Below are 25,179 nucleotides of genomic sequence, written 5' to 3'. Positions count from 1 at the left end.
AAACTACTCTTCCAAAAACAGTAGTTCAGGGAGGGGACTCTGCCTCTCGCTCCCAGTGGGGTGGCTGCCTCCCTCTGACTTGCACACCACCCTCTGTTTCCCTTCCGCCTAAGTGCTCGTTAACAACACAAGTGGCCTAGTGAGTAACCAGCAACCTTCACACCCAGTGTTTGTAGATTTCCATTTGCGTGACTCTGCTTCAGGCCCTGACGTTCCCCTCCGTCCCTGGTCACGCCAGCCACCTCTGCACAAATAGAAGTTGAGCTTAGTGCATGCTCGATCCTCTTCCGTATCGCCGTGGTTACTGATTACAGTCTATCATCACTTGAGCGTCTGGCTTTGTCCTGAGTGTGCTCCACAGCTTGGGGCAGAATCGTGCCCCATCTGTACCTTTCTTCTATACGTAGACCTTTAACTTTAAAAAAAATTTTTTTAAGCCTTTTAAATAGCAGTACATTTTTCATCAAAACAAAAGGGCTCTGACTGTTCTACAAACCGCAGACGCCTAGAAGGGAACTTCTCACTTCTCACTTCTTCTTGGCAGCTGTAGCCTAGAATGTAGACGGGATTAAAGACCACAATAGAGTCCGGAAGGCAGTGGATGGAGATGGAAGGGAAATAACTTGAGGCCTGTGGCGCACACTGGGGGCAGTTACAGCCCTCAGGAAAGGAGCACTGCAGCCCAGTTTTTGCGGGAGGTTATAGATCCACAGAGGCGGAAGGAGTAAGAGAAATCCATAAGCAAAAGAACTTTGTTAAAAACTTAGAAACTGACTTCCTTTCTTCTCAGTGTGAACTTCTTTCAGATCTACATCTTGTTGAAAAGAACTTAGACTTTAATTGCTTTTCAAATGTATATTATACTTACATGTTTGTACACCAGCTTCCCTTCCCAGCGCACCCTAAAGTAACTTTTGGAGAAATGGCTGGGGTCTAGGGGGAGGGATCTTAGGTTGAAGTCAGGTATAAAAATGAACATAAGGAGGACACTTGGTGTGATGAGCACTGGGTGTTGTACGTAAGTGACAAATCATTAAATTCTGTTCCTGAACCCAATATTATACTATATGTTAAGTAACTAGAATTTAAATAAAAACTTGAAACAACAACAAAATAAACCCATAAACTAAAGTGTCAGAAACTAAGGTGAGGCACGCACCTGGATTCTGGTAGATGGCTACTTTTCCCTGTATGAAGATTTTTAAAGAAATAGTAAAGTCATATTACAAAAGAAAAAAGACCAAAAAATAATGAATTTTGAGCTTACTGTCCAGTAATTTATCATCCCAGACTTTGTGGGAGGGACGAATCACCTGAGACAGGAAGAAAGGCCCATCCCAAATGCCTCCCTGGGACTTGCAGCGCCGAGGCCACTAGCCACGGGCCAGGTTGGGTTCCCTGGACTCAGAGAGCCTGGAGGAGGAAGTGTGGTGACCGCCTTACGTGTCTTCTGTGTCTTTCCTCAGAAAAACTGAGTATGGAGCATGCTGTGGAGATGGACAGTGTGAGATCCTTGGTTCACAGACTCTTCACAGCTTTGCACTTAGAAGAGTTTCAGAAAAAGAGAGAGCACCACTTACTGGAGAGAATTGACCACCTGAAGGGACAGCTGCAGCCTCTCGAACAGGTTAGGAAGCTTCACCGTTGAGTCTGGTTGACAATAACACTGTTGACTGAGCGCTTGCTGAGTGAACGTCTTGCGAACATTCTGCAGAGGCTTGTCTTCTCCCTCAGTCCTCACAATGAGCCTGTATGTTTGGCACCGTTAACTTTGTCATCCTTCAGGTTTCTGAGGACAACGGCTTGAGTTTTGCAGTATAGACCCTACTGTACTATTTAATTTTTTTCCCCCCACAAGCTGGGATTAGTCCTGCTGAGCAGGGAGCCTGCTTCTCCCTCTCCCACTCCCCCTGCTCTGTACTCCCCCCCCCACAAATAAATAAATAATCTTAAAAAAAAAAACAGATGGGTGTCTTCTCAGTATCTTTGTATCTGAAGGAAGTTTCTGGAAGTAAAACAAACTCTTAATAGTATCCTCTAAGGATACTTAGGAGATGGCAGAGTGAGGGACTTTTAAATTTTATTTGTTGGATCGTGTACCCATGTTTTTATTTTTACTTTTTAAAGTGTTGGTGATGTATTTACTCGTTATTAAGAGTTGAAAATCTGGAAAGGTGCCAATGGAAAGTTTTCCTCCTACTACCATATCCTGACACTCATGGATCGTATTAGATTTTCTTCATCTGTGTACACAGAAGTACAAATATATTTCCTTCCCTTTTTCAGAAAAGGGCAGACACTGTTACATACTATTCTCACTTTTTTTTTTTTTAAACCAGCAGCGTATCCTGGAAGGATCCCCACATTGGTGCATAGTTTGCTCACTACTGCTGCACAATAGCTTGGTAGTCGTATGCATAAGTGTCTTTTACTCTTGAGAATCTGGGCAACCGTGTGTGCAAGGATACCTGTACAAGTGCGATTGCTGGGGCGAAGAAAATAGGCGTCTAATTTTAGGTTTCCGAGGACAGCGTCTTGAGTGTTTCATTGTAGACCCTTCTATACTATTTGATTTTCCCCCATAAGCAGGTATTACCTTTATAATTTAAACAAATGACTCATTTAATGAACTGACTTGGAAATAAGTGAACACTCAGGACTGTGTTTTCATAACTTGTCCCTAAATCAGACCTCCTTAAAATAATGCAGACAGGTGTTATTTTACTTTTGTTCGTTCGTTTCTTTCTCCGTCAGTCAGTATGCTGTAAACTGAACCAGGCTGTTTTTGCCCTCCAGATAAAAGCTGGCATCGAAGCTCGCTCAGAAGCCAAGACGAGCGGACTTCTGTGGGCCGGGTTGGCGCTGCTGTCCGTTCAGGGCGGGGCGCTGGCCTGGCTCACTTGGTGGGTGTATTCCTGGGACATTATGGAGCCAGTGACATACTTCATCACATTTGCAAATTCCATGGTCTTCTTTGCATACTTTATTGTCACTCGACAGGTGAGTAGTTTGTTAGGAAAATGCTTAAGTTAGAACATGTTTTGCAAATAATTCCTTATCCAACTGAAGTAATGAGCAATAAAGCCTTTTTTATTTACGGAATTGCTCTCTGGGTTCTTCTAAGCTGATAAATTTTGTTGTTTTTCACAAGGCTATAGGTTTATATACACAGAAAACCTATAACCTCAATAGAGAAATAGCACAGTGCATAAATTTCTCCATGGAGATAAACACATCAAATTTAGTTCTGTGTCTTTATAAATAAAATTGAATATGTATTGCAAAAACACCCAGTAACTTTAGCTTTATTGCACGATTATTTTGCCAAAACAGTTTCCTTTTTCTCCTTTCTGTCCCAATATGTGTGATTTCTCTTCCCAGCCTGCTTGCTTTCGAGAGCAGCAGCTGATCTCAAGCAAGATGAAATATTTTACTTGTGTTGCCTTATGCTCGCTCTGCTGGCCACTGCAAATATTTTACTCATCTGCCGTCTTCTGCTGCAGTGCTGCGAAGGCAGGTGTCTGCCTTGCACAGACATTATGTTCATTTAAAACATGTTCTTTTTTTTTTCCTTTTAGGATTATACTTACTCAGCTGTTAAGAGTAGGCAGTTTCTTCACTTCTTCCATAAGAAATCCAAGAGACAACATTTTGATGTGGTGCGGTATAACAAGTTGAAAGAAGACCTTGCTAAGGTACTTTATTGCAAGTACGACCTCTTATAACTGGTCCTGTTGGGGTCTTTGGGAGCCAGAGCATAGTACTGGCGAAATCCCCAAGTTAAATCTTGGTCCTCGACAGACTTCAGTGTACTTTGCTTTGCTCAGTGACACAGTTGACATATGTGATGCTAATGTCATATCATACAGTTTTGGTTTTGACTCTTGTATTCTACGTGGGGATATCTTTTTTTAATTATTATTATAATATTTTTTATTATATTATGTTAGTCACCATACAGTACATCCCTGGTTTCTGATGTAAAGTTCGATGCTTCATTAGTTGCGTATAACACCCAGTGCACCATGCAATACGTGCCCTCCTTGCTACCCATCACCAGTCTATCCCATTCCCCCACCTCCCCCCCCGAAGCCCTCAGTTTGTTTCCCAGAGTCCATAGTCTCTCATGCTTCATTCTCCCTTCTGATTACCCCCCTTTCTTTATCCCTTTCTTCTCCTACCGATCTTCCTAGTTCTTATGTGACTGGAGAAGATAATGCTAAGTGAAATAAGTCAAGCAGAGAAAGACATGGGGATATCTTTTAATGTGTGTGGGGAAAATGTCTTTAAGTGACTTGGGATAGTAAAATAATAGTTTTCAGTAACAGTCTTATTTCTGTCCACTCTGTGTGTTTTTAAAGAAAACAGTCCAAGGTCAAGCTCAACCTTTTTTTTTTTTTTTAAAAGGGCCGGGGCAGAGGGTAAGGGGGAGAGAGAATCTTAAGCAGGCTCCATGCCCAGCATGGAATTGGACACAGGGCTTGATCTCACAACCCTGAGATCATGACCTGAGCAGAAATCAAAGGTTGGAAGCTCAATCAGCCGAGCCACCCAGGTGCCCTTCAAGCTCAACTTTTAAGAACATAGAAGAAAGCAGAGTTTTAGGAAGGTGAACATGGATAAACCATTTTAAGCTTTTTAAAGGCATTTATAAGTTTCTTCTCCTTAAAAGTGAAAGAATCAATGTGGTATTCCTCCTTTCATCTTTTCCATCTTTCCGGTGAGAGAACAGAGGTGCTTAGTTACTTGCCCAGGTATGACACTGTTGGAAAGTGGGGACACCAGGGCATGAACCCCAGCAGTCTGACCCTGGAGCCTGTGCTCTGAAGGTCTTCCGCACAGCCTCTGTCTTCAGCAGCTTTTACTCTGGCCTCCCAGTGGACCCAGTAGCTCTGTTTTGATGGTAGCTTCTCAACACATTGACTCGATTTTTAATTTTTCTTACTAATTTTAGAAGAAAAAAGTTTTGGTAAAAATCTCCATTGCTTAATGCATGCTCCTTTAATAGCCAATATTCATAATATCTCTTGGTACCAGTACCTTCTAAACTACCCATCCCTCAAATTAAAAAAACAGGTATTAGTAGAATTAAATTTGTAATCCAAGAATTGGGGATGATAAAATCTTTAACAATTTTTTAAATTCTATAAAATCACTACTTAGGAGAAATATTATGATTTTATTTTTAATTAGTAGGTACTCTTATATTTGAATGATCTACTCCAAGAAGGCTAAGGGGTGGATGTTCTTCCAGCTAGTTCATAGCCCTGGACATTTCAGATTTAGAGTAGCCCCTGTGGGGGTGCCTGCGGGGCTCAGTCGGTTAAAGTATCTGCCTTCTGCTCAGGTCATGATCCCAGGCTCCTGGGACCCAGCACTGCATCAGGCTCCCTGCTCAGCAGGAAGCCTGCTTCTCCCTTTCCCTTTGCTGCCCCCTGCTTGTGTTCTCTCTCTGGCTCTCTCTCTCTCAAATAAATAAAATCTTAAAAAAAAAAAAAGAATAGCACCTGTAAAGTATTTTTTCAAGGTAATAACATTGAGGAAGAGGGAAGACTGATAGGTCACAGAGTGTTTTTCTTTTCCCATAAGAGCGAGAGAAACCATTATAAAGGGGACAGCGAACACAGCAAGAACTTGAAAGATACATTAGAAGCCTTAAACTCTTCTTTTGAGAAAGGATCCTTATTTATCGACATACTGTAGACATTTGCCATTAGTAGTTTAAATATGTTTATTAACCTAACGATACATTAAATGTATAGAATTCGTCTCGTGCAGTAACACTGTTTCTCATTCTCTCTGATCGTGTACTTTTATCTTTTTCCCATTGACAGGCTACGGAGTCCCTGAAACAGGTGCGCCACTCTCTGTCTTTGAGAATGCAAGGAGAGGAACTCAGTGAAAAGAATTAATCTTACATTTTTAAATGTCATTGAATTTTACCAGTGTGTGTTGATTCTGCGACTGAGGAACTGGAACTTTTTGAGTCCCATAGTTCCTTTGAATTTGATTGTTTCAGTCTCTTTTGTTAATTAAAAAAAAAAAAAAAGCTTGCAAAAACACAGGTATTCTTTGTAGTTCTCACTTGAGATTTCTGGTTTGTGGATTCACACGACTTGTGCAGGAATCATGCCCGCAGGATCTTGGACGCGTCCATCAAAGTCAGAGCAGCTGCTGCTGCGGTCTGGCCCTTGAGCTAAGAGTCCTTGTCCCCGACGTTGTGGTTATTCCCCTGCAAAGGGGGGTGGTCACCCTGCATGACATACACTCTTGCTCTTAGACTTCCTTTAGAGTTGCCTTCTCATTAATTTATTTTTAAATACATGGTAGTTAGAAGACCTTTATCATGAAACATAGCTAAAATTATTATAAAATGTCATTTGAAATGTTTCATCTTAACTAATACTGAGATAGAGACTGTTTTTATGATGGCAAGTACTGATGTCGGCACTTTACCTGTGTATTATTTGTAATCCTGTAATCCTCTGAGAGTAGCTATTTTTATTGTATTTTATTTTTTAAAGATNGAGACTGTTTTTATGATGGCAAGTACTGATGTCGGCACTTTACCTGTGTATTATTTGTAATCCTGTAATCCTATGAGAGTAGCTATTTTTATTGTATTTTATTTTTTAAAGATTTTATTTATTTGACAGAATGATAGCGAGAGAGGGAACACAAGCAGGGGGAGTGGGAGAGGAAGAAGCAGGCTAACAGCGGAGGAGCCTGATGTGGGGCTCAATCCTGGGGACTCTGGGATCACGCCCTGAGCTGAAGGCAGACGCATAACGACTGAGCCACCCAGGTGCCCCAAAAGAGGAGCTATTTTTAATCCCAGTTTAATAACAAGGAAACAGAGGCACGGAGAGGCTAGCTGGGCCGAGTGCACAGAGCCAGATTTCAGCACCTGCTCAGAGTAGAGGATGAACCTTTGTGCATTTACAACTAACGGTGTTCAGTCCATTGTCCAGGATTTTACTGCCTGTGGGCCGGAAAGGGTAATGATGATCGCCTGATATTAGGGATTTGCTATTAAAAAGAAAAACCCCAAAGCCCCCAGTGTTCTCAGAGTTTATTTTCCAATCAAATCAGATTCAAACGTCCTACACCTTAACTAGAGCAGCACACAGTGACCACTTGCTGTTCGTGTCAGTGTCTCCGACACGTGGATTGAATCACTACTATGGTGTTAAGAATTTGCACTAATATGTTTTTATAATGAATATCACCAGGTTAAGCATTACGATGAAGCCTTAGTACATGTTCTGCCTTTGAACTCTGTTCCCAGGGAGAGACAAGACCATCAGTACGATCAAAGTTAAGAGAAGCCACTTGGGAAAGGTGGGTGGGCCTTGCCTTTGGGTGGAATCTGGAAAGAGGGGGAAGCATTTCAGGCAGGGATATAACATGGGTGGGTGGGGGAGTCCTGAAATGGGTCTTGGTTCAGTATTGGTGGAGTATTTCTTGTGTAAAGGAGTAGATTTCTTGAAATAAGTTTGGACGGGGAGGATGGGGTCAGATCACGGAATTGGGATTCTGAATTTAACATGGAAAACAGCAGAGTGGGTCCAGTGTGGGATAGAAAGTGTGTGGGCTCTCAGGTCAGGCAGGTTCTGCCACTTACTAGCTGGAGATATTAGGCAACTAACCTGGCCTCTCCTTATTAAAATAATTAGAAAATACCATTGACCTTATTGAGAGTGAAGGGAGATAAAATCCTTTGAACATTGCCTCATCTAAGCTTAAGTCTATAAATGTCACCCCTGAATTGAAGTTCCAGGAGATCAGGGATTGTTGTTTGCTTTGTTCACGGAGGGATCCGTCCCCAGTACCAAGAATGGTGCTGGGCTCATGCCAGATACCCGGGAAAGAGAGGTGAAAGGCCTGTGGCATTTTCAGATGTAGTGCTGGGCAGAGTCTAGACTGGGAGAGTAGTAGCAAGGATGGCTTCTGAATTCTTTCAAGTCGTCTACAGGCAATCTGGGAAGATGGGTGGACTAGAGCAGGCGTCGGCAGGCGTCGGCCAACTACTACACATGCCTCCTTTTGTAAATGTGGCGTTCCTGGCAGTCAGCTGTGTTGGTTTATGTATCGACTTTGGCTGTTTCTGCGCTACAAGCAGCAGGGCTGACCGGATACAGCAGAGACAATGTGGCCACAAAGCCTCACGTATTTACTCACTGACTTTACAGAAAAATTTTGATGACCCCCCGCACGGGAATATGGAAGATAATTATCAAAGAATACATCTATGTTTTTAGGGCTTCAGAAAGTTCGTCATCTGAAAAGTGAATTCTTAGAGAAGATAGCTTCCTTTGATTTGTATCATCCTAGTTGACAAAGTAAAACAGAGTTTAATTCTTCAGATAAGGGACTGTGTGTAAGTCACATTGTACTTTACGACTGGGGAGACTCATTTCTGAGTGCCAAGGGGACAACTCAGTGATAAGAGGCAGGACACTCCAGCCTTTGTAATATTTAAACTGTAGTTTCTCTAAAGGGGACATATGTTCTGTCCCGTTTGTGTTTCTATTATAACTTTCTAGATCAGTTACCTAGGAACATAAAGTGTGGTCTTTCTACTCAATTCCAAGTTGGAAGTCCAAACAGACTGGAACCACAATTAAAGGACTCCAAACATTACATGTTGATTTTATTACAAAAATATTGTCTTGTTTAGAGACGACTGTTAAAATTCAGTTGTATCCCTACAACTTCCATAGCTCAGGCTTGATGGCATTTTGGTGCCCAGAGAGTGTCACTGCCGTCGGTGGGTTCGGTAACCACGGACCCTTGCATCTGAGTACGACAACGCTACTCCGATGAACGCTCCAACTGATCACGTTCAAGGAAAAAAGTGGTTTTGTTGGTTTTGCTTTCAGAGCTTTTTAATACCATTGGCTGCTTTCCCTCAGGTAACCAGAGTTGTGTCATCTTTGCCTAGAGCGCCAGGCAGTGCCCATGAGGTGAACTGAGGGGCAGTTGTGTAGCCGTTAGCCCTGGGAAGTGGAGCCACAGCGATGGCAGTGTCTGTGGTGGGCCCTGTCCTGACCACGCGGAGGTGTACCCGTCCCGCTAACCAGAGCATCGAGTTGGCGCACCTTGAACCGCAGCTGAAATGGCAGATGCAAATGATGGCTTTTTGTTTTTTAAAGATTTTATTTATTTGAGAGAGCGAGGGGGGAGGGGAAGGGCACAGCAGACTCCCCGCTGAGCAGGGGGGCGGGGGGGGCTGGATCTCAGGGCTCTGGGACCGTGACCTGAGCCAAAGACAGAGGTTTAACCCACTGAGCCACCCAGACGCCCCAAATGATTGATTTTGAACTAGCAACTCAAGCGTTTAGTCCTCAGAGCCCAAACATTTTCCCATCTTCAGCCTCTGGTCGGCTACTAACGAAGTTACTCCAGTTTTATCGATCACGTTAGTAAGCATGGAATCTTGAAAGTAACATGTTATTCCCTTAACACGAAGGCCCGTGAGTGGGACCGATGACTGGAGCGGGTTTAGCGACCTGACACGGAAGAGTGACAGATTCCCATTCACGAGTGTTCAGCCTACACTAAGAACTAAGTGTGGTTTGTATTTCTTCCTCAGAATGCCATATAGCAGTTCTTGAAGGCGATTTTTTAAATGTTAGGTTTATTTTTTATTAAAGTGTAGTTGACCTACAATACTAGTGTTATGATAATTTCGGGTGTACAGCATGGTGAATCAGAATTTTAATACACCATGACGTGTTTACCATGATAAATCTAGCTGCCATCTGTCACCACACAATACATATGATCACGTATTATTAACTATATTCCCTGTGCTGTACGTTTTGTTCCCATGTCTTATTTTATAACTGGAAGTTTGTACCTTTTAATGCCCTTCCACTATTTTGCCCATCCCCCCACCCCTCCGCTGTGGCAACAAGCAGATGTTCTCTGGATCTGTGAGCTTAGTTTTTTGTTTTTGATTTCATATATAAATGAGATCATACAGTATTTGTTTTTCTCTCTTATTTCACCTAGCATAATACCCTCTAGGTCCATCCTTGTTACAGATGGCAACGTTGCATTCCTTCTTCTGGCTGATATTCCATTGTATATGTTATACAGGCACACCTCAGAGATATTGTGGATTCAGTTCCAAACCATCGCAGTGAAGCAAATATTGCAATAAAATGCAAGTCAAATGAATTTTTTGGTTTCCCAGTATATTATGTTTACACTGTAGTCTATTAAGAGTGCAGTGGCATTATGTCTAAAAAAGCAATGTATAGTGGACCCTTAACTCTGGGATTAGGGATGCCACCCTCTGTGCAGTTGAGAATCTGTGTAACTTTTGACTCCCCCTAAACTTTATTTTATTTATTTATTTGAGAGAGAGAAAGCATGTGTGCAGGAGCAGAGAGAGAGGGAGAAGCAGACTCCCTGCTGAGCAGGGAGCCAGACGTGGGGCTTGATCCCAGGACCCTGATCACAACCTGAGGTAAAGGCAGATGCTTAACCCACTGAGCCACCCAGGTGCCTCACCTCCCCCCAAACTTAACTAATAGCCTACTTTTGACCAGAGCCTTAGTGGTAACATAAGTGGTCAATTAACACATATTTTGTATGTTATATGTATTATATATTGTATTCTTACAATAAAGTAAGCTAGAGAAAACATTAAGAAAATCATAAGGAAAATACATTTATGGGCACCTGGGTGGCTCAGTTGGTTAAGCATCTGCCTTTGGCTCAGGTCATGATCCTGGGGTCCTGGGATGGAGCCCTGCATCAGGCTCCCTGCTCATCAGGGAGCCTGCTTCTCCCTCCACCCTTCACCCTGCTTGTGCTTGCTCTCGCTCTCTCTCAAATAAATAAGTAAAATCTTAAAAAAAAAAAAAAAGGAAAATACTTTTATAGTATTTATCAAAATCATCTGCATATTAGTGGACCTGTGCAGTTCAAACCCATGGTTGTTCAAGGATAAACTATACTGACTTTTCAGTAAAAAATGCTTCATCGATAAGTAAAATGCTAACCATTATCTGAGCTTTTGGTGAGTTTTTATCCTTTTGTTGGTGGAGGGATTGGCCTTGATGTTGATGGCTNCATCGATAAGTAAAATGCTAACCATTATCTGAGCTTTTGGTGAGTTTTTATCCTTTTGTTGGTGGAGGGATTAGCCTTGATGTTGATGGCTGACTGATTAGGGTGCTGGCTGGTGAAGGTCGGGGTGGCTGTGGCCATTTCTTTAAGACAATGACATTTGCTACATCGATTGACTCTTCCCTTCCACAAATGATTTCTCTATCATCTGATGCTGCTTGTAGCATTTTATTCACAGAACTTACTTCAAAATTAGGAGTTGGTTCTCTCAAACCGTGCTGCTGCTTTATCAGCTAGGTTTATGTACTAGTCTAAATGCTTTGCTGTCATTTNGTACTAGTCTAAATGCTTTGCTGTCATTTCAGCAGTCTTCACAGATCTTCACAGGAATAGATTCCATCTCAAGACACCACTTGCTTTGTTCATCCCTAAAGAGCAGCTCATCTGTTCAAGTTTTGTCATGAGATCGCAGCAGTTCAGTCCTGTGTTCAGCCTCCACTTCTAATTCCAGTTCTTTTGCTCTTTCTACCCTCTTTATAGTTACTTTCCCCCCTGAAACCTTGAACCCCTCAAAGTCATCCATATGGGGGGGAATCAATTTCTCCCAAACTCCTATTTTAATATTTTGACCTCTTCCTGTGAATCACATGTTCTTAATGGCATCTAGAATGATGAATCCTTTCCAGAAGGTTTTCAGTTGACTTTGCCCAGATCCATCAGAGGAATCACTGTGTATGGCGGCTACAGCCTTACCAAATGTATTTCTGAATTATTAAGACTTGAAAGGTGAAATGACTCCTTGATCCACGGGCTGCAGAATGAATGTTGTGTTAGGAGGATTGAAAACCTTAATCTCACTGTACATCTCCATCAGAGCTTTGGGTGACCAGGTTCATTGTCAATGGCAGTTCTATTTTGAAAAGAATTCTTTGGGGTGGGGGCAGTAGGTCTTAAAAATGGGCTTAAAATACTCAGTAAACCATGTTGTAAACAGATGTGCTATCATCCAGGCATTGTTTTTCCATTTAGAGAGCACAGGAAGAGTAGATTTAGCATAATTCTGAAGGGCCCTTGGATTTTCCGAGTGGTGAGCGAGCACTGGTCTCAAAATCACCAGCTGAGTTAGCCCTTAACAAGAGAGTCAGCCTGTCCTTTGAAGCTTCGAAGTCAGACACTGACTTCTGTCTAGCTCTGGAAGTCCTAGAAGGCATCTTCTTCCAAGAGGGCTGTTTCATCTACACTGAAAATCTGCGAGTCGCCACCTTCACTAATGATCTTAGCTGGATCTTCAGGAGAACAGGCAGCTTCTCCATCAAGCTGCCTCACCTCGCACTTTGATGTTACGGAGACGGCTTCTGTCCTTCAACTCAGGCACCAACCAGCCTCTGCTGGCTTCTGCCTTCTCTTTGGCAGCTTCCTCACTTCTCAGGCTTCACAGAATTGCAGAGAGCTAGGGTCTTGCTCTGGATTCAGCTTTAACTGGCTTAAGGAAATGTTGTGGTTTAATCTTCTATCCAAATTACTCGAACTTCTGCATATCAGCAAGAAGGCTGTTCCAGTCTACCACTCCTGTATTTACTAGAGTAGTTTTAATTTCCTTCAAGAACTTTGCACTCACAGCTTGGCTGTGTGGCACGAGAGGCATAGTTTTTGGCTCATCTTGGCTTTTAACGTGCCTTTCTCACCTTTCACTTGAACACTTAGGCCTATTAGTAATCCTACAGTGGCCTCTAATTTCAGAATTGTGTCTCAGGAAAGCCAAGGAGGGCAGAGAATGGCGAGTCGGTGGAGCAAGGAGAACACACACATTTATTAAGTTTGCTGTTATATATAGCTATCTTCGTGGCACCCCACAACCATTATAATAGTAACCTCAAAAATCACAGATCACCGTAACAAATAGAAGAATGAGAAAGTTTGACCTGTGAGAATTACCAAAATATGAGAGACACGAAAACAGCAAATACTGTTGGGAAAATGGTGCCAATAGACTTGCCCAGTGCAGAGTTGCCAGACCTTCAGTTTGTTCAAAACAAAACTGCACAGCACGAAAAGATGAGATATGCCTGTACACCACACCTTTATTCATCTCTGGATGGACGCTGAGGTTGCTTCCGTAGCTTAGCAATTATAAATAATGCTGCAGTGATCATAGAGGTGCACATATTTCTTTGAATTAGTGGTTTTGTGTTGATAATTCTAGTAGTGGAACTCCTGGATCACGTATTAGTATTTTTCATTTTTTTTTAAGATTTTATTTTTTTTATTTATTTGACAGCCAGCGAGAGCGGGAACACAAGCGGGGGAGCAGGAGAAGCAGCAGCAGGCTCCCAGCAGAGGAGCCTGATGTGGGGCTCGATCCCATAACGCCAGGATCACGCCCTGAGCTGAAGGCAGCCGCCTAACCACTGTGCCACCCAGGCGCCCCAGTATTTTTCATTTTTTGAGGGACCTCCTTGCTATTTTTCATAGTGGCTGCACCAGTTTCCATTCCCCCCAGCAGGGCTCAAGTGTTGCCTTTCCTCTACATCCTCACCAACGCTTATTATTTCTTGTCTTTTTGATACTAGGCATGCTGACCGGTGTGAGGTGATAGCTTATTGTGGTTTTGATTTGCCTTTCCCTGATTAGGGATGTTGAGCACCTTTTCATTTGTCTGTTGACCATCTGGATGTCTCCTTTGGAAGAGTGTCTATTCAGGTCCTCTGTCCGTTTTTTATGCAGATTGGGTTTTTTCCTTTGTTTCTTTGGTATTGGGTTGAATGAGTTCTTTATATAATTTCAATATTAACCCTTTATCAGATACATGATTTGTAAATATCTTCTCCCATTCAGTAGGTTGCCTTTTTGTTTTGTTGGTTTCCTTTGTCGTGTAAAAAAGCTTTTAGCCTGATACAGTCCTATTTGTTTTTGCTTTTGTTGCCCTTGCTTGAGGGCAGGTACTCAGACAGGTGTACAAGAGCTTACTGCCTATATTTTCTTCTAGTTTTATGGTTTCAGTTCTCATATTCAAGTCTTCAAAACACTTTGATTTTATTTTTATATATGGTGTAAGAAGTGGTCCAGTTTCCTTCTTTTCCACGTAGCTGTCTAGTTTTCCCAGCACCATTTATTGAAGAGATTTTTTTTTTTTAGGTTTTATTTGACAGAGTGGGAGGGAAGGAGAGGGAGAGAGAATCTGAAGCAGACTCTGCGCTGAGCACAGAGCCCAATGCAGGGCTTGATCCTGCAACCCTGAGCTCATGACCTGAGCCAAAACCAAGAGTCAGACACTTAACCCACTGAGCCACCCAGGCACCCCTTTAAGAGACTGTGTTTTCCCCCGTTGTATGTTCTTGCCATCTTTGTCAAAGATTATTTGATTATGGGCTGCCTATTTTGTTTCATTAATCTGTTTTTGTGCCGATACCATGCTTCGTATTATAGTTTGGAATCAGGAGGCATGACACATCCAGCTTTGTTCTTCTCAAGATGGCTTTGGGCTATTTGGTGTCTTCTGTGGTTCCATATAAATTTTAGGATTCTTCGTTCTACATCTGTGAAAAATAGCATTGGTATTTATATAGGGATGATACTGAGTCTGTTAATTGTTTAGGCAGTATGGACCATTTTAACAATACCAATTTCTCCAATCCATGATCATGGTATATCTTTCCATAAAGACTTTTTTTTTTAATGTGAGAGTTGAAGTCCTATATAAAAAGTGATAATCCAGGGGCACCTGGGTGGCTCAGTCGGTTAAGCATCTGCTTTTGGCTCAGGTCATGACCTCAGGGTCCTGGGATCCAGCCCCACCTCGGGCTCCCTGCTCAACAGGGAGTCTGCTTTTCCCTCTCCATCCCCACTTGTGATTTCTCTCTAATAAAATTTTTTAAAAAGTGGAAATCCATATGCAGATGAATTTGTATGACCAAGTAAAACAAGTCTACTCTGAATTATACAAATGAGTAAGAACGTGAATTTTATTAAGGGAAAACAATTCTTGGGTTTCAAAAACCTTTAAAAACATTATAAAACTTTTGTAAGAAACTTCACAAAATACAAGTTAAATCAGCCAGATATTTTGAGTAACCTTGTGATTTACTATAAAAATCAAGTATAACAAATGCTTGTGGATTTTTACAGTAATTCCCTGAGGATTTCATTTCACATATATCAAACCCTTTCATCATGCTAATATCTATATGAACTTTTTAAAGTTCTCATTAAACCTTTAAGACATGTTAAATTGCTGTATCATAAATTTCAACCTAGTGATACTGATATAAAAAAAATGTTTTGAACACAGATACATAAAATAGTTCCTATCATTTAGATTTTGGGAAAAAAATGCAGCTTTTTAGTTAGCATTGAGGCAAAGCAGGGAACCTGCTTCTTTCCAATTGCATTTGGGTCTTTGCAAAAGTCCACTCGGCGCTGAGAAACTTTCCTGTTCACCAGGGTGAGGAGTTCTGTGAACTCTAAGGAGGAGCCGAATTTTCCCAGCATCTCACACAAATCTTGAATGTACCATGAGCCGTTCACAGTTTCCCGATGAGAATAATAACCTGAAAAGGAGGGAAAAGGGCACTGAGGGGTTTTTTTTTTTTTTGGCTTTCAGTTACTTTGAGTTTATAATGCACCATCACAGAAATGTAAGTAAGTTCTCAAAAACTGCTTGAATTCTTAAGATGCGACCCTGACGGTTTCAAAAGTGTTCTCAGTTGACTAGTCTCATATGGGAAAAGGGATTAATTTATATAGTTTTATAAAAATGGGATTAGTTCTATGTCGTTTCCTCCATTTCCTAAAAATTCCCAAGACCCTGGTAGCCAGGTGGTGATTCTGACTGGAGATTGGAAAGAAAAACACTGCTTGCTGCACAAGCAAGGAGCAACGGTCATCAAAGTATTTTCAACAGAGCTTCCACGAACCTATCATGACACTATCACCATCAACTGATAACAGCAGCTGATAGTCAATACAACTGTAACCTAAATGGCTCCCAGGAATGATTCTTCTACCAGTTACTCTGCATTTCGGAGATCACCCTGTGCCACGTGATCCACGAAACCTGAGACCGCGACCTCCAGGCTCAATCCCCGCGTGCAACAGAAATACCGGCGCCAGCCCGGGGACACGTGCAGAAGCCGCGTCAGCGAGGCCAGCCGCGTGCTGCACGCGCACCCACCTTCCGCAACCGAGTAGCACATGAGGAAGTCGGCGCCGGCCGGCAGCGTGTGCACCGACGCCGCGTCCACCTGGGTGACGTTGGCCTCCGGCTGCCCCGCCCCGTGATCCACGGCGTCCAGCGGCAGCACCGGCACGTCGTGCTGGTCTCCCCGACACGCCTGCGAGACGACGAGGAGAACCCCGTTCTTACCTCCTGCCGTCGTGCCGGCGCTCCGGGCTTGCGGCGAACGCGCAGTTTCGCGCACGGTCGCGTCAGCAGCCCCACCAGCCACCCCGCGGCTCCTTCAGAAACCGTGCGGTCGAGTTCCGGAGCAAACGGCGGCGACTGCTGTTCCTGCTTAGCTCTTCTCATTCGTGTTTTCAAAAACCCGGCCGCCTCCACCGTGCAGCGCACTGCGCTGACTGAAAGGCAGGCTGCGAGGAGAAAGCCTCTGTGGCCGCAGCGTCTATGGCGCGACCCCACGGCGGCCGCAGGATGCAGCCCTTCTTTTCTTTTAAGAGCTGCGGCCTCCGCCTGGTGTTTCTATGGAATCAGGGAGTATGTGACCAGCGTGGGTTGCGCTTGCTGCTGCCATCAGTTGTCAAAAGGACACCACCTGACCCGAGGAAGACCTCTCTCACTGGGCCCTTTTCTTTTTGCTCCTACTTTGGAGAGTGAAGTCTCAACTTCTTATCCACTAATCCTGACTCACATAAAGGCTGACATTAATTTCTACTATTAAGTGACTATTACGGGCTGAATTTTGTTACTATCTCCCATTTATATGTAGAAGTCCTAACCCTCAGTATCTCAGATGTGACAGTATTTGGAGATACGATGTAACAAGGTCTATGATGTTAATCTACTGTACCTGGTGTCTTAGATCAGGACACAGACCTGCACAGAGGAAGGACCATGTGAAGGCACAAGACAGAACATGTCCGAGCCAAGGAGAACGGATACGTTGATCTCAGACTTCTAACCTCCAGAACTGTAAGAAAATGATTTTCTATTGTTTACAGCACCCAGGCTGTGTACTTTGTTCTGCCAGACCTAATACACTTAATACAATGACCTAATAAGATTTGGTAGTGGTATTTTAAATGCATCCCTCATTCTGAAAATGGCTAAAGAGTTATAAGCTATCGATTGTGCAAAAGGTGGTTTTATTAAAGCACGGGGACAGGACCCATGGGCAGAAAGAGCTGCCAAGAGTTAGCTTTGAAAGAAAAAAGTCGTGAGTGATTTCAGTAAACAGAATATTCCTAATATTCCATTTTTACAGAGATTTTAATCTATTTCATATTACCAGGCTTCTTTTCAGAACTTACTTTCCACTGTCTTCCTATCTAACCTAGAATCCGATGCTCTCACCTGCCAACTCAGTCGCAGTCGGCTGGAGAGCTGGCCTTAACGGAGGGCTTGCGTGTGCTGGGCGCTGTTCGAAGCATGTTCATTTGTTAGGTCGTTTATCCTCACAGCCACCCCATGAGGCAGTGCTGTTTTATCCCCTTTCACAGAGGAAGACTCGGAGGCACAGAGAAATAACTTGGCCAAACATTTTCCTCCTTTGTGACTATCCCCGCGTAGTAGCTCGCTAGTTATTTCTAATGCTGTTGTCCCTGACAGTGCTGGTCACTCCCTTTTTCATGAAGCAACCACGTCATTATTTTCCCTTTCCCCCTATTCGCTGGGCCATCCCCCTCAGTATCTTTCCTCTGCTCACTGCTGGCCCTCAGTTCTGTTTTGCCCTCCTCTTTCAAGTTATACTTGATATGCGTAAACTCATCCACTCCCATGGCTGCCATGACCGCTCATCTCATTACCCCAAATGTATTTCTCCAGCCCGGCTGCCCGTCTTAAGTTCTAGAGCTGCAACACCACCTGTATGTGATGGATACTCCTCAGCATTTGTCCCAGTAAGAAATCATGGCTCCTCCTTAACTTCTTTGCCCTCTGCTCCCTCCCCTCAAGGCTTCATGGCAGGTGGGATGAGGCCATGCCCCCGTGCTGTTTGTGGAAATACAGAACTGCAGCACTCGAACATTGTTCAAATCCCTTACTGATGGCCAAATAGATCATTCAGGCCCAAACGTATTTTTATCCCTAATACCAGTTTGGCTGATGGGAAAAGGTGACGAGGTGAAGTAAGCTAGGACCAGAACTCCGCCTGCATTCTGCCCGCTGGCCTCCCCACACACTCTCTTCCAGCAGAGACCCTTCCTCTGGCAGCTCCACCTGACACTGGGCCAGGCCGGAGTTATTTTTGGTTATTTTAAGTCCTTTCAAATGTCAATCTATTAATAAGCTGATAATCTTTATTTATTCCTTGTTGAGAAGGAATTATTACTAATAGGAATGACTATTAATTGCAGCTCTGGTTAGCTAGCAAGCCAAGAGGGCCTTTCCCATTATCGGAGAGTTACTTTCAAAACTGGCTTCAGTTCTTTATAGTCACGTGTGCAATACCATGGACTTTACAATTAAGATCGTAACATAATCAGTCTTACCTGAATGATAAATATCTTGGGTTTTCCAACTAGGCTCTGACATTTGTCTCCTTTGAACAAGCCAGTCAGTGTCTGAATTTCAATTTTGGCATCATACGCGTAAATGTGATTGCCTTCGCCGTGACTCAGGAAAACACATAAAAAGCAATCTGCATCCGTGTGGCTAGAGATTGATGCTATAAAGGCCGCAAGAAGTTCACAGAGAAGTGAAGAGATGTTGATTATGTACATGGAAAAATTCAGTTTACTAATAACGAGAATAAAATTATCTATGATGGAGGAGGAAAATTTATTATAATAACTGTAAAATGTAATGAGACACAACCTAGTCTTCAAAGAGAGTAATTTATACTGTATCTGATTTTTAAAAACCTATTAAAAGCTCAAAGAGTTTAAACACATTTATTAGCTTTTCTACAACAAAGAATAATGACATGGAAAACAAAATGGGGTGACTGTGGCAATAAGAGTGCCTCTGAGCAGAGAGCTGAGAGCAGACTGGAAAGGCCCCCCACTACTCTCGACACCTGCCGTGTGCCCTGTGCCTCCGCTGGGCGTGCGGGCGTCGCCCTATGTCTGCGGCACTGAGAGCAAGCTGAAAACCTGCTCAGCAGCCCATAAGAATTTAACAGGTTAGAAGTCTGGTTTCTCAAAAAATTAAAAATAGAGCTACCGTACGATCCAGCAATTCCACTTCTGGGTATTTACTGATGAAAATGAAAACACCAATTTGGAAAGACCCTGCATCCCCCAAGTTCACAGAAGCACAACGGCCAAGATATGCAAACAACCTAAGTGTCCATCAACGAAGGAAGGAAATGGGATACAGATGCACAGATGTATGGATGTGGGGATATACACATACACAACAGGGTATTACTCAGCTATAAAAACGGAAACCTTGGCCTTCGCAACAACACGGATGGATCTTAAGGGCATCATGCTAAATGAAATAAATCCAAGAATGACAAATACCATATCTCACTTATATGAGGAATCTAAAAAAAACAAATGTACAGACAGAGAACGGATTGGTGGTTGCTGGTAGGTGGGGTAAAGTGGCTCAGAAGATACAGGCTTCCAATTATAAAACAAGCCATGGGGATATAATGTACAGCACAGCGCCTGTCACAGCACTATATTATATATTTGAAAGTGGGTGAGTAAATCTTTAAAATGCTCATCACAAAATTTTTTTGGTAATTTTGTAAGGTGACAGATGGTAAGCAGACACTGGTGAACATTTTACAATGTATACAAATATTGAATCGTACAACTGAAACTGGTATGTTATGTATCAATTACACCTCAATTTTTTAAAAGTTCTGCAGTTTAAATAAATATAACTGTCAGCTGCAAATGACTTGAAAATCTATTGCACACAGTGATTACGATAAACGTAAGTTAGATTATCCACTGCACAGTGATTAGAGACAATATATGTAAGTCGACAAATTACTTATTCTTTTTTAATAAATCCACAATATTTTGAAGCCAGTAAAAAACCTGGGTATGGAAGGAGTCAGTTAAAACATGACTGCTCAGCATTTGTAGTATTTGCATTTTAGACTTTCAGTTGCCAAATGAAGGTCATTTCATTCATTTCTAGAATAACCAACTGTAATGAGTGGTATATGCTAACTATAAACTTTGGGGGCACAATACTTTGCAAGACTCTCTTGATCTGGTGGGTAACATACGAGCAAAGGCACAATGAAACCTCCTAAATTATCTGGTAAGACTTTTTCACAACACAATTATTTGGATGCCTGTATCGACAGGATACTCCATCCCCTCAGAAGGTAAATAGGAAAGCTACTTACCCTCATGAATTCTGAGCAGTAGTTCTTCTGCTTTAAGATCATTAAAGCATTTCACTTCAAATCCTAGTTCTAAAAACCTGGTGATAAACCGGAGATTAGCTTAGGAGCTATTCAAAGTTGTCCCATACCCTACTTACTAGGAGTACATACGTCTACACAGGTTTTTATGACCTATAAATTGACCTTTAGGGGGAAAGAAAAAGTGAAATGTGACAATGATGGTTTTCTTTGATCACCCACAGTGGGGATTTACTCATAACTGACTCGAGGTAGAATGCTGCCATCTGCTATGCAAATATAGATGTAACGATGCAGAGCCTGTTCACATTTAATAGGACAGGGCTAGGAAGAAAATTCTGGCACGTTCACGAGGGCCCCTGTGCCCAAGTAAGGCACAGCCCCAGATACTCTTGCTCTGTTATTTCCTCAGTACGGACAAGTTTTGGGGAAGTATCACTTCAATATCCCGTTATCTTGACGTGTAGGTAAAACTAGTACCTGCGCGTGAGATTGTCTCTGTCCGCGCTGGTGCCCCGCCTTTCCGGCAGCATTAAATGCCAGAAAAACCGCTCGTGATTGAAGATTAAAGCAATTCCTCTCCTCCTGTGGTCCATTTTGTACTTTTCTGCCGGATCAAACATTTCACTGTTAATGAAAAGTTTAAACAACAATCACGTTAAGTCATATTAAATAACGAGCTCCTCCATGCCCAAGATCGGTGTGGAGGCTAGGCAGAGGTCCACTGTTTGCGGCTTCTCTGCCAGGCTGACATGCTTCTGGCATGCCCTGGAAAGCCCCACAGCCGTACTGGTAAGGAAAACCCTGAAATATTTCTGTACTGACTGGTAAACAGCAGCCATCCTGAGCACCCCGACCCCCCAGTCCTTCCAGGGGCATCTTTGCTCCAGGAACCAGGGACAACAGCCTGCCCAGGCCCCAGCTCTGCTCCAGGGCCCACGCCACACCAGTTACTAGATATTTTGAACATCACTGTACGTCCTTTCAGTGGGTCATGCCACAACCCGCGGGTCAACCAGCTCCCTGTCCCAATGCTAACACTCGCCGTTCTCCGCTCTACTTGTTCCCAAGTGCCCTTCTTGCTTCTTGTAGACTGACAGTGATCAGCAAAGGAGGAGGCCTTCAATAGGAAAGAGCACATCTTTACCTCTTACGGAAGGCGTCTGTTTCTGTCACATTTTGTTCCTCACCTATTTAAAAAAAAAAAAGGGTTGAATTTTGTTAATTTACTTTTTGACTTGTAAAACACAGCAGGACTCCCACACTCTAAACCCTTTGAGTTTTGCTTGGTTTAAAAGTCATAGTATATGAAAAGAAGGGGGAAAAAGGAAGGGAAACCGCTTAATAATAAATGAACTATAAATTAACAGCTCAATTCTTTCTCACCCTGAACTCTTATTTGCAAAATAGGAAAAGAGTATTATCAAGAGACATGGAGAAAATACTATGCAAATGAATTCACTCTAAAATAATATACCTACATTAACATGGTTCTGTGATTAGGGACCAGCGCAAATGAAATACGGAATTAAAGGCATTAAAAAACACTGGAAAACTGAAACACAGTGTGTGGATAATACTGGATTACCCTATGACCTGTAAGACGTTTAAGTTTGGAGAAGAGAAGGGCCAAGGGCTAAGGCTTAAATTTTGGATCTCCCAAATGGCACATGTGCACTTACGACCCATCCCGTGATGGGGACCTTCTGTTCCGGACCCGTGATCAGACTTCCCCACGCTCTAGGCCACCCTTCACTGGACCCCTCTACTCCTTAGAACGGTGCTGTGCAGCAGACTTTCTCTGCTGATGGACTTCTGCGCCTGTGCTGTCCTAGATGCCGGCCACGGGCCACAGGTGGCTGGTGAGCACTTGAAATGGGTCTCGTGCGGCTAAGGAACTCCATTTTTAATTCAATTTCAGTAACCACATGTGGCCAATGGCTTCTCTACTGGACAGCACAGTCTAGCATTTTCCACAAGAAAGGCCCAGACACCCATGACTGTTTTTACCTGATAAACCCAACAGCCCAAAAGGGAGGGAAAGAAGGAATAAATATTAACAGGCGCGCCTGCCTGCGGGATACGGTGTACACCCGCCACTGCTGCACCGGGCACGGCCGCTCCCGCTCCCGCACCGGCGCTCCCCACGCGCCCGCGTCGGGCCCTCCACACACGGCTCTGCTGGGGAGCACGTCCCGCTCAGACTCCCCTCTACTCGGGGGTAGTGCCCTGGGAACACACTGCGCTACCGGGGTCCTCTGTGCTCCACGCACGGCTCCCCCAGACGGCCTGCTCCCCGTGTTGCTCTACGGGGAATCCTCCCAGCGAGACAGTGCAGCACCCGGGACACGCGGACAGATACACGTCCACTAGGACACTCTACCCGACCTTGCTTCCCCCCGCACACACCGTTCTTCTGGGGAGACTTCCTCCTCCACACAGTTCTACCCAGGAAACCTCTTCCTCCCCACACTGCTCTTCCGGAATACTTCCTACCGCACACCCCACCTACTGGGAGTACTTCCTACTCTCCGCATGCAGAGGGACTGTCTGTCCATTTTCAAAAGTGGTCCAGGATCCATCTCCTTTTAATCACCTCGCCTCTTTTATCTTTNGCATTGGTATTTATATAGGGATGATACTGAGTCTGTTAATTGTTTAGGCAGTATGGACCATTTTAACAATACCAATTTCTCCAATCCATGATCATGGTATATCTTTCCATAAAGACTTTTTTTTTTAATGTGAGAGTTGAAGTCCTATATAAAAAGTGATAATCCAGGGGCACCTGGGTGGCTCAGTCGGTTAAGCATCTGCTTTTGGCTCAGGTCATGACCTCAGGGTCCTGGGATCCAGCCCCACCTCGGGCTCCCTGCTCAACAGGGAGTCTGCTTTTCCCTCTCCATCCCCACTTGTGATTTCTCTCTAATAAAATTTTTTAAAAAGTGGAAATCCATATGCAGATGAATTTGTATGACCAAGTAAAACAAGTCTACTCTGAATTATACAAATGAGTAAGAACGTGAATTTTATTAAGGGAAAACAATTCTTGGGTTTCAAAAACCTTTAAAAACATTATAAAACTTTTGTAAGAAACTTCACAAAATACAAGTTAAATCAGCCAGATATTTTGAGTAACCTTGTGATTTACTATAAAAATCAAGTATAACAAATGCTTGTGGATTTTTACAGTAATTCCCTGAGGATTTCATTTCACATATATCAAACCCTTTCATCATGCTAATATCTATATGAACTTTTTAAAGTTCTCATTAAACCTTTAAGACATGTTAAATTGCTGTATCATAAATTTCAACCTAGTGATACTGATATAAAAAAAATGTTTTGAACACAGATACATAAAATAGTTCCTATCATTTAGATTTTGGGAAAAAAATGCAGCTTTTTAGTTAGCATTGAGGCAAAGCAGGGAACCTGCTTCTTTCCAATTGCATTTGGGTCTTTGCAAAAGTCCACTCGGCGCTGAGAAACTTTCCTGTTCACCAGGGTGAGGAGTTCTGTGAACTCTAAGGAGGAGCCGAATTTTCCCAGCATCTCACACAAATCTTGAATGTACCATGAGCCGTTCACAGTTTCCCGATGAGAATAATAACCTGAAAAGGAGGGAAAAGGGCACTGAGGGGTTTTTTTTTTTTTTGGCTTTCAGTTACTTTGAGTTTATAATGCACCATCACAGAAATGTAAGTAAGTTCTCAAAAACTGCTTGAATTCTTAAGATGCGACCCTGACGGTTTCAAAAGTGTTCTCAGTTGACTAGTCTCATATGGGAAAAGGGATTAATTTATATAGTTTTATAAAAATGGGATTAGTTCTATGTCGTTTCCTCCATTTCCTAAAAATTCCCAAGACCCTGGTAGCCAGGTGGTGATTCTGACTGGAGATTGGAAAGAAAAACACTGCTTGCTGCACAAGCAAGGAGCAACGGTCATCAAAGTATTTTCAACAGAGCTTCCACGAACCTATCATGACACTATCACCATCAACTGATAACAGCAGCTGATAGTCAATACAACTGTAACCTAAATGGCTCCCAGGAATGATTCTTCTACCAGTTACTCTGCATTTCGGAGATCACCCTGTGCCACGTGATCCACGAAACCTGAGACCGCGACCTCCAGGCTCAATCCCCGCGTGCAACAGAAATACCGGCGCCAGCCCGGGGACACGTGCAGAAGCCGCGTCAGCGAGGCCAGCCGCGTGCTGCACGCGCACCCACCTTCCGCAACCGAGTAGCACATGAGGAAGTCGGCGCCGGCCGGCAGCGTGTGCACCGACGCCGCGTCCACCTGGGTGACGTTGGCCTCCGGCTGCCCCGCCCCGTGATCCACGGCGTCCAGCGGCAGCACCGGCACGTCGTGCTGGTCTCCCCGACACGCCTGCGAGACGACGAGGAGAACCCCGTTCTTACCTCCTGCCGTCGTGCCGGCGCTCCGGGCTTGCGGCGAACGCGCAGTTTCGCGCACGGTCGCGTCAGCAGCCCCACCAGCCACCCCGCGGCTCCTTCAGAAACCGTGCGGTCGAGTTCCGGAGCAAACGGCGGCGACTGCTGTTCCTGCTTAGCTCTTCTCATTCG

At 43.5% G+C, this 25,179-nt stretch overlaps 3 protein-coding genes across 7 annotated transcripts in view; 1 reads left to right on the top strand and 2 right to left on the bottom strand.

Moving 5' to 3' along the window:
- MCUB (mitochondrial calcium uniporter dominant negative subunit beta) overlaps positions 1–8,990 on the top strand; it is a 138,927-nt gene extending 129,937 nt beyond the window's left edge. Inside the window, exons 7-11 of the mRNA XM_034671383.1 lie at positions 1,467–1,627; positions 2,797–3,000; positions 3,579–3,695; positions 5,835–5,855; positions 8,916–8,990. Coding sequence (XP_034527274.1) covers positions 1,467–1,627; positions 2,797–3,000; positions 3,579–3,695; positions 5,835–5,855; positions 8,916–8,975 — 563 coding nt within the window. The 3' untranslated portion in view covers positions 8,976–8,990. The remainder of the gene's footprint in view (positions 1–1,466; positions 1,628–2,796; positions 3,001–3,578; positions 3,696–5,834; positions 5,856–8,915) is intronic.
- A 6,053-nt stretch (positions 8,991–15,043) lies between these two features.
- On the bottom strand, positions 15,044–23,181 carry LOC117795025 (caspase-6). Of its 3 annotated transcripts, none has more exons than XM_034671388.1 (6): positions 21,733–23,181; positions 21,066–21,212; positions 20,568–20,644; positions 18,745–18,920; positions 16,253–16,412; positions 15,044–15,629 (listed from the first exon to the last, which is right to left on the bottom strand). In XM_034671388.1, exons 2-6 carry the CDS (start codon positions 21,206–21,208, stop codon positions 15,394–15,396), a joined length of 792 nt encoding a protein of 263 aa, XP_034527279.1. In that variant the 5' UTR covers positions 21,209–21,212; positions 21,733–23,181; the 3' UTR covers positions 15,044–15,393. The 3 variants fall into 3 exon arrangements, with proteins under 3 accessions (XP_034527279.1, XP_034527281.1, XP_034527280.1); XM_034671390.1 differs by having other exon boundaries at positions 21,066–21,192; positions 21,733–21,796; XM_034671389.1 differs by having other exon boundaries at positions 21,631–21,740.
- Positions 23,182–23,613: 432 nt separating this feature from the next.
- Positions 23,614–25,179, bottom strand: part of LOC100476854 (caspase-6) — a 10,624-nt gene continuing 9,058 nt past the window's right edge. Inside the window, exons 5-6 of one of the 3 annotated variants that reach the window (XM_011237357.3) lie at positions 24,823–24,982; positions 23,614–24,199 (exon numbers count right to left, since the gene is read on the bottom strand). In XM_011237357.3, coding sequence (XP_011235659.1) covers positions 23,964–24,199; positions 24,823–24,982 — 396 coding nt within the window. In that variant the 3' untranslated portion in view covers positions 23,614–23,963. The remainder of the gene's footprint in view (positions 24,200–24,822; positions 24,983–25,179) is intronic. The other 2 variants (XM_034671385.1, XM_034671384.1) reach the window with 2 other exon arrangements.

This window comes from Ailuropoda melanoleuca, chromosome 11 (assembly GCF_002007445.2).
Source record: "Ailuropoda melanoleuca isolate Jingjing chromosome 11, ASM200744v2, whole genome shotgun sequence".
Lineage (NCBI taxonomy): Eukaryota > Metazoa > Chordata > Mammalia > Carnivora > Ursidae > Ailuropoda > Ailuropoda melanoleuca.
This window is presented reverse-complemented; position numbering and strand designations above follow the sequence as displayed.

Excerpts from the sequence above, each read along its gene's own strand:
- LOC117795025 (XM_034671388.1), bottom strand. The coding sequence starts at position 21,208 with ATGTTTGATCCGGCAGAAAAGTACAAAATGGACCACAGGAGGAGAGGA. Across the intron at positions 18,921-20,567 it reads ACTGCTCAGAATTCATGAGG|CATCAATCTCTAGCCACACG; the intron begins GTAAGTAGCTTT and ends CGGCCTTTATAG. Across the intron at positions 16,413-18,744 it reads CCAAGATATTTATCATTCAG|GCGTGTCGGGGAGACCAGCA; the intron begins GTAAGACTGATT and ends GTCGTCTCGCAG.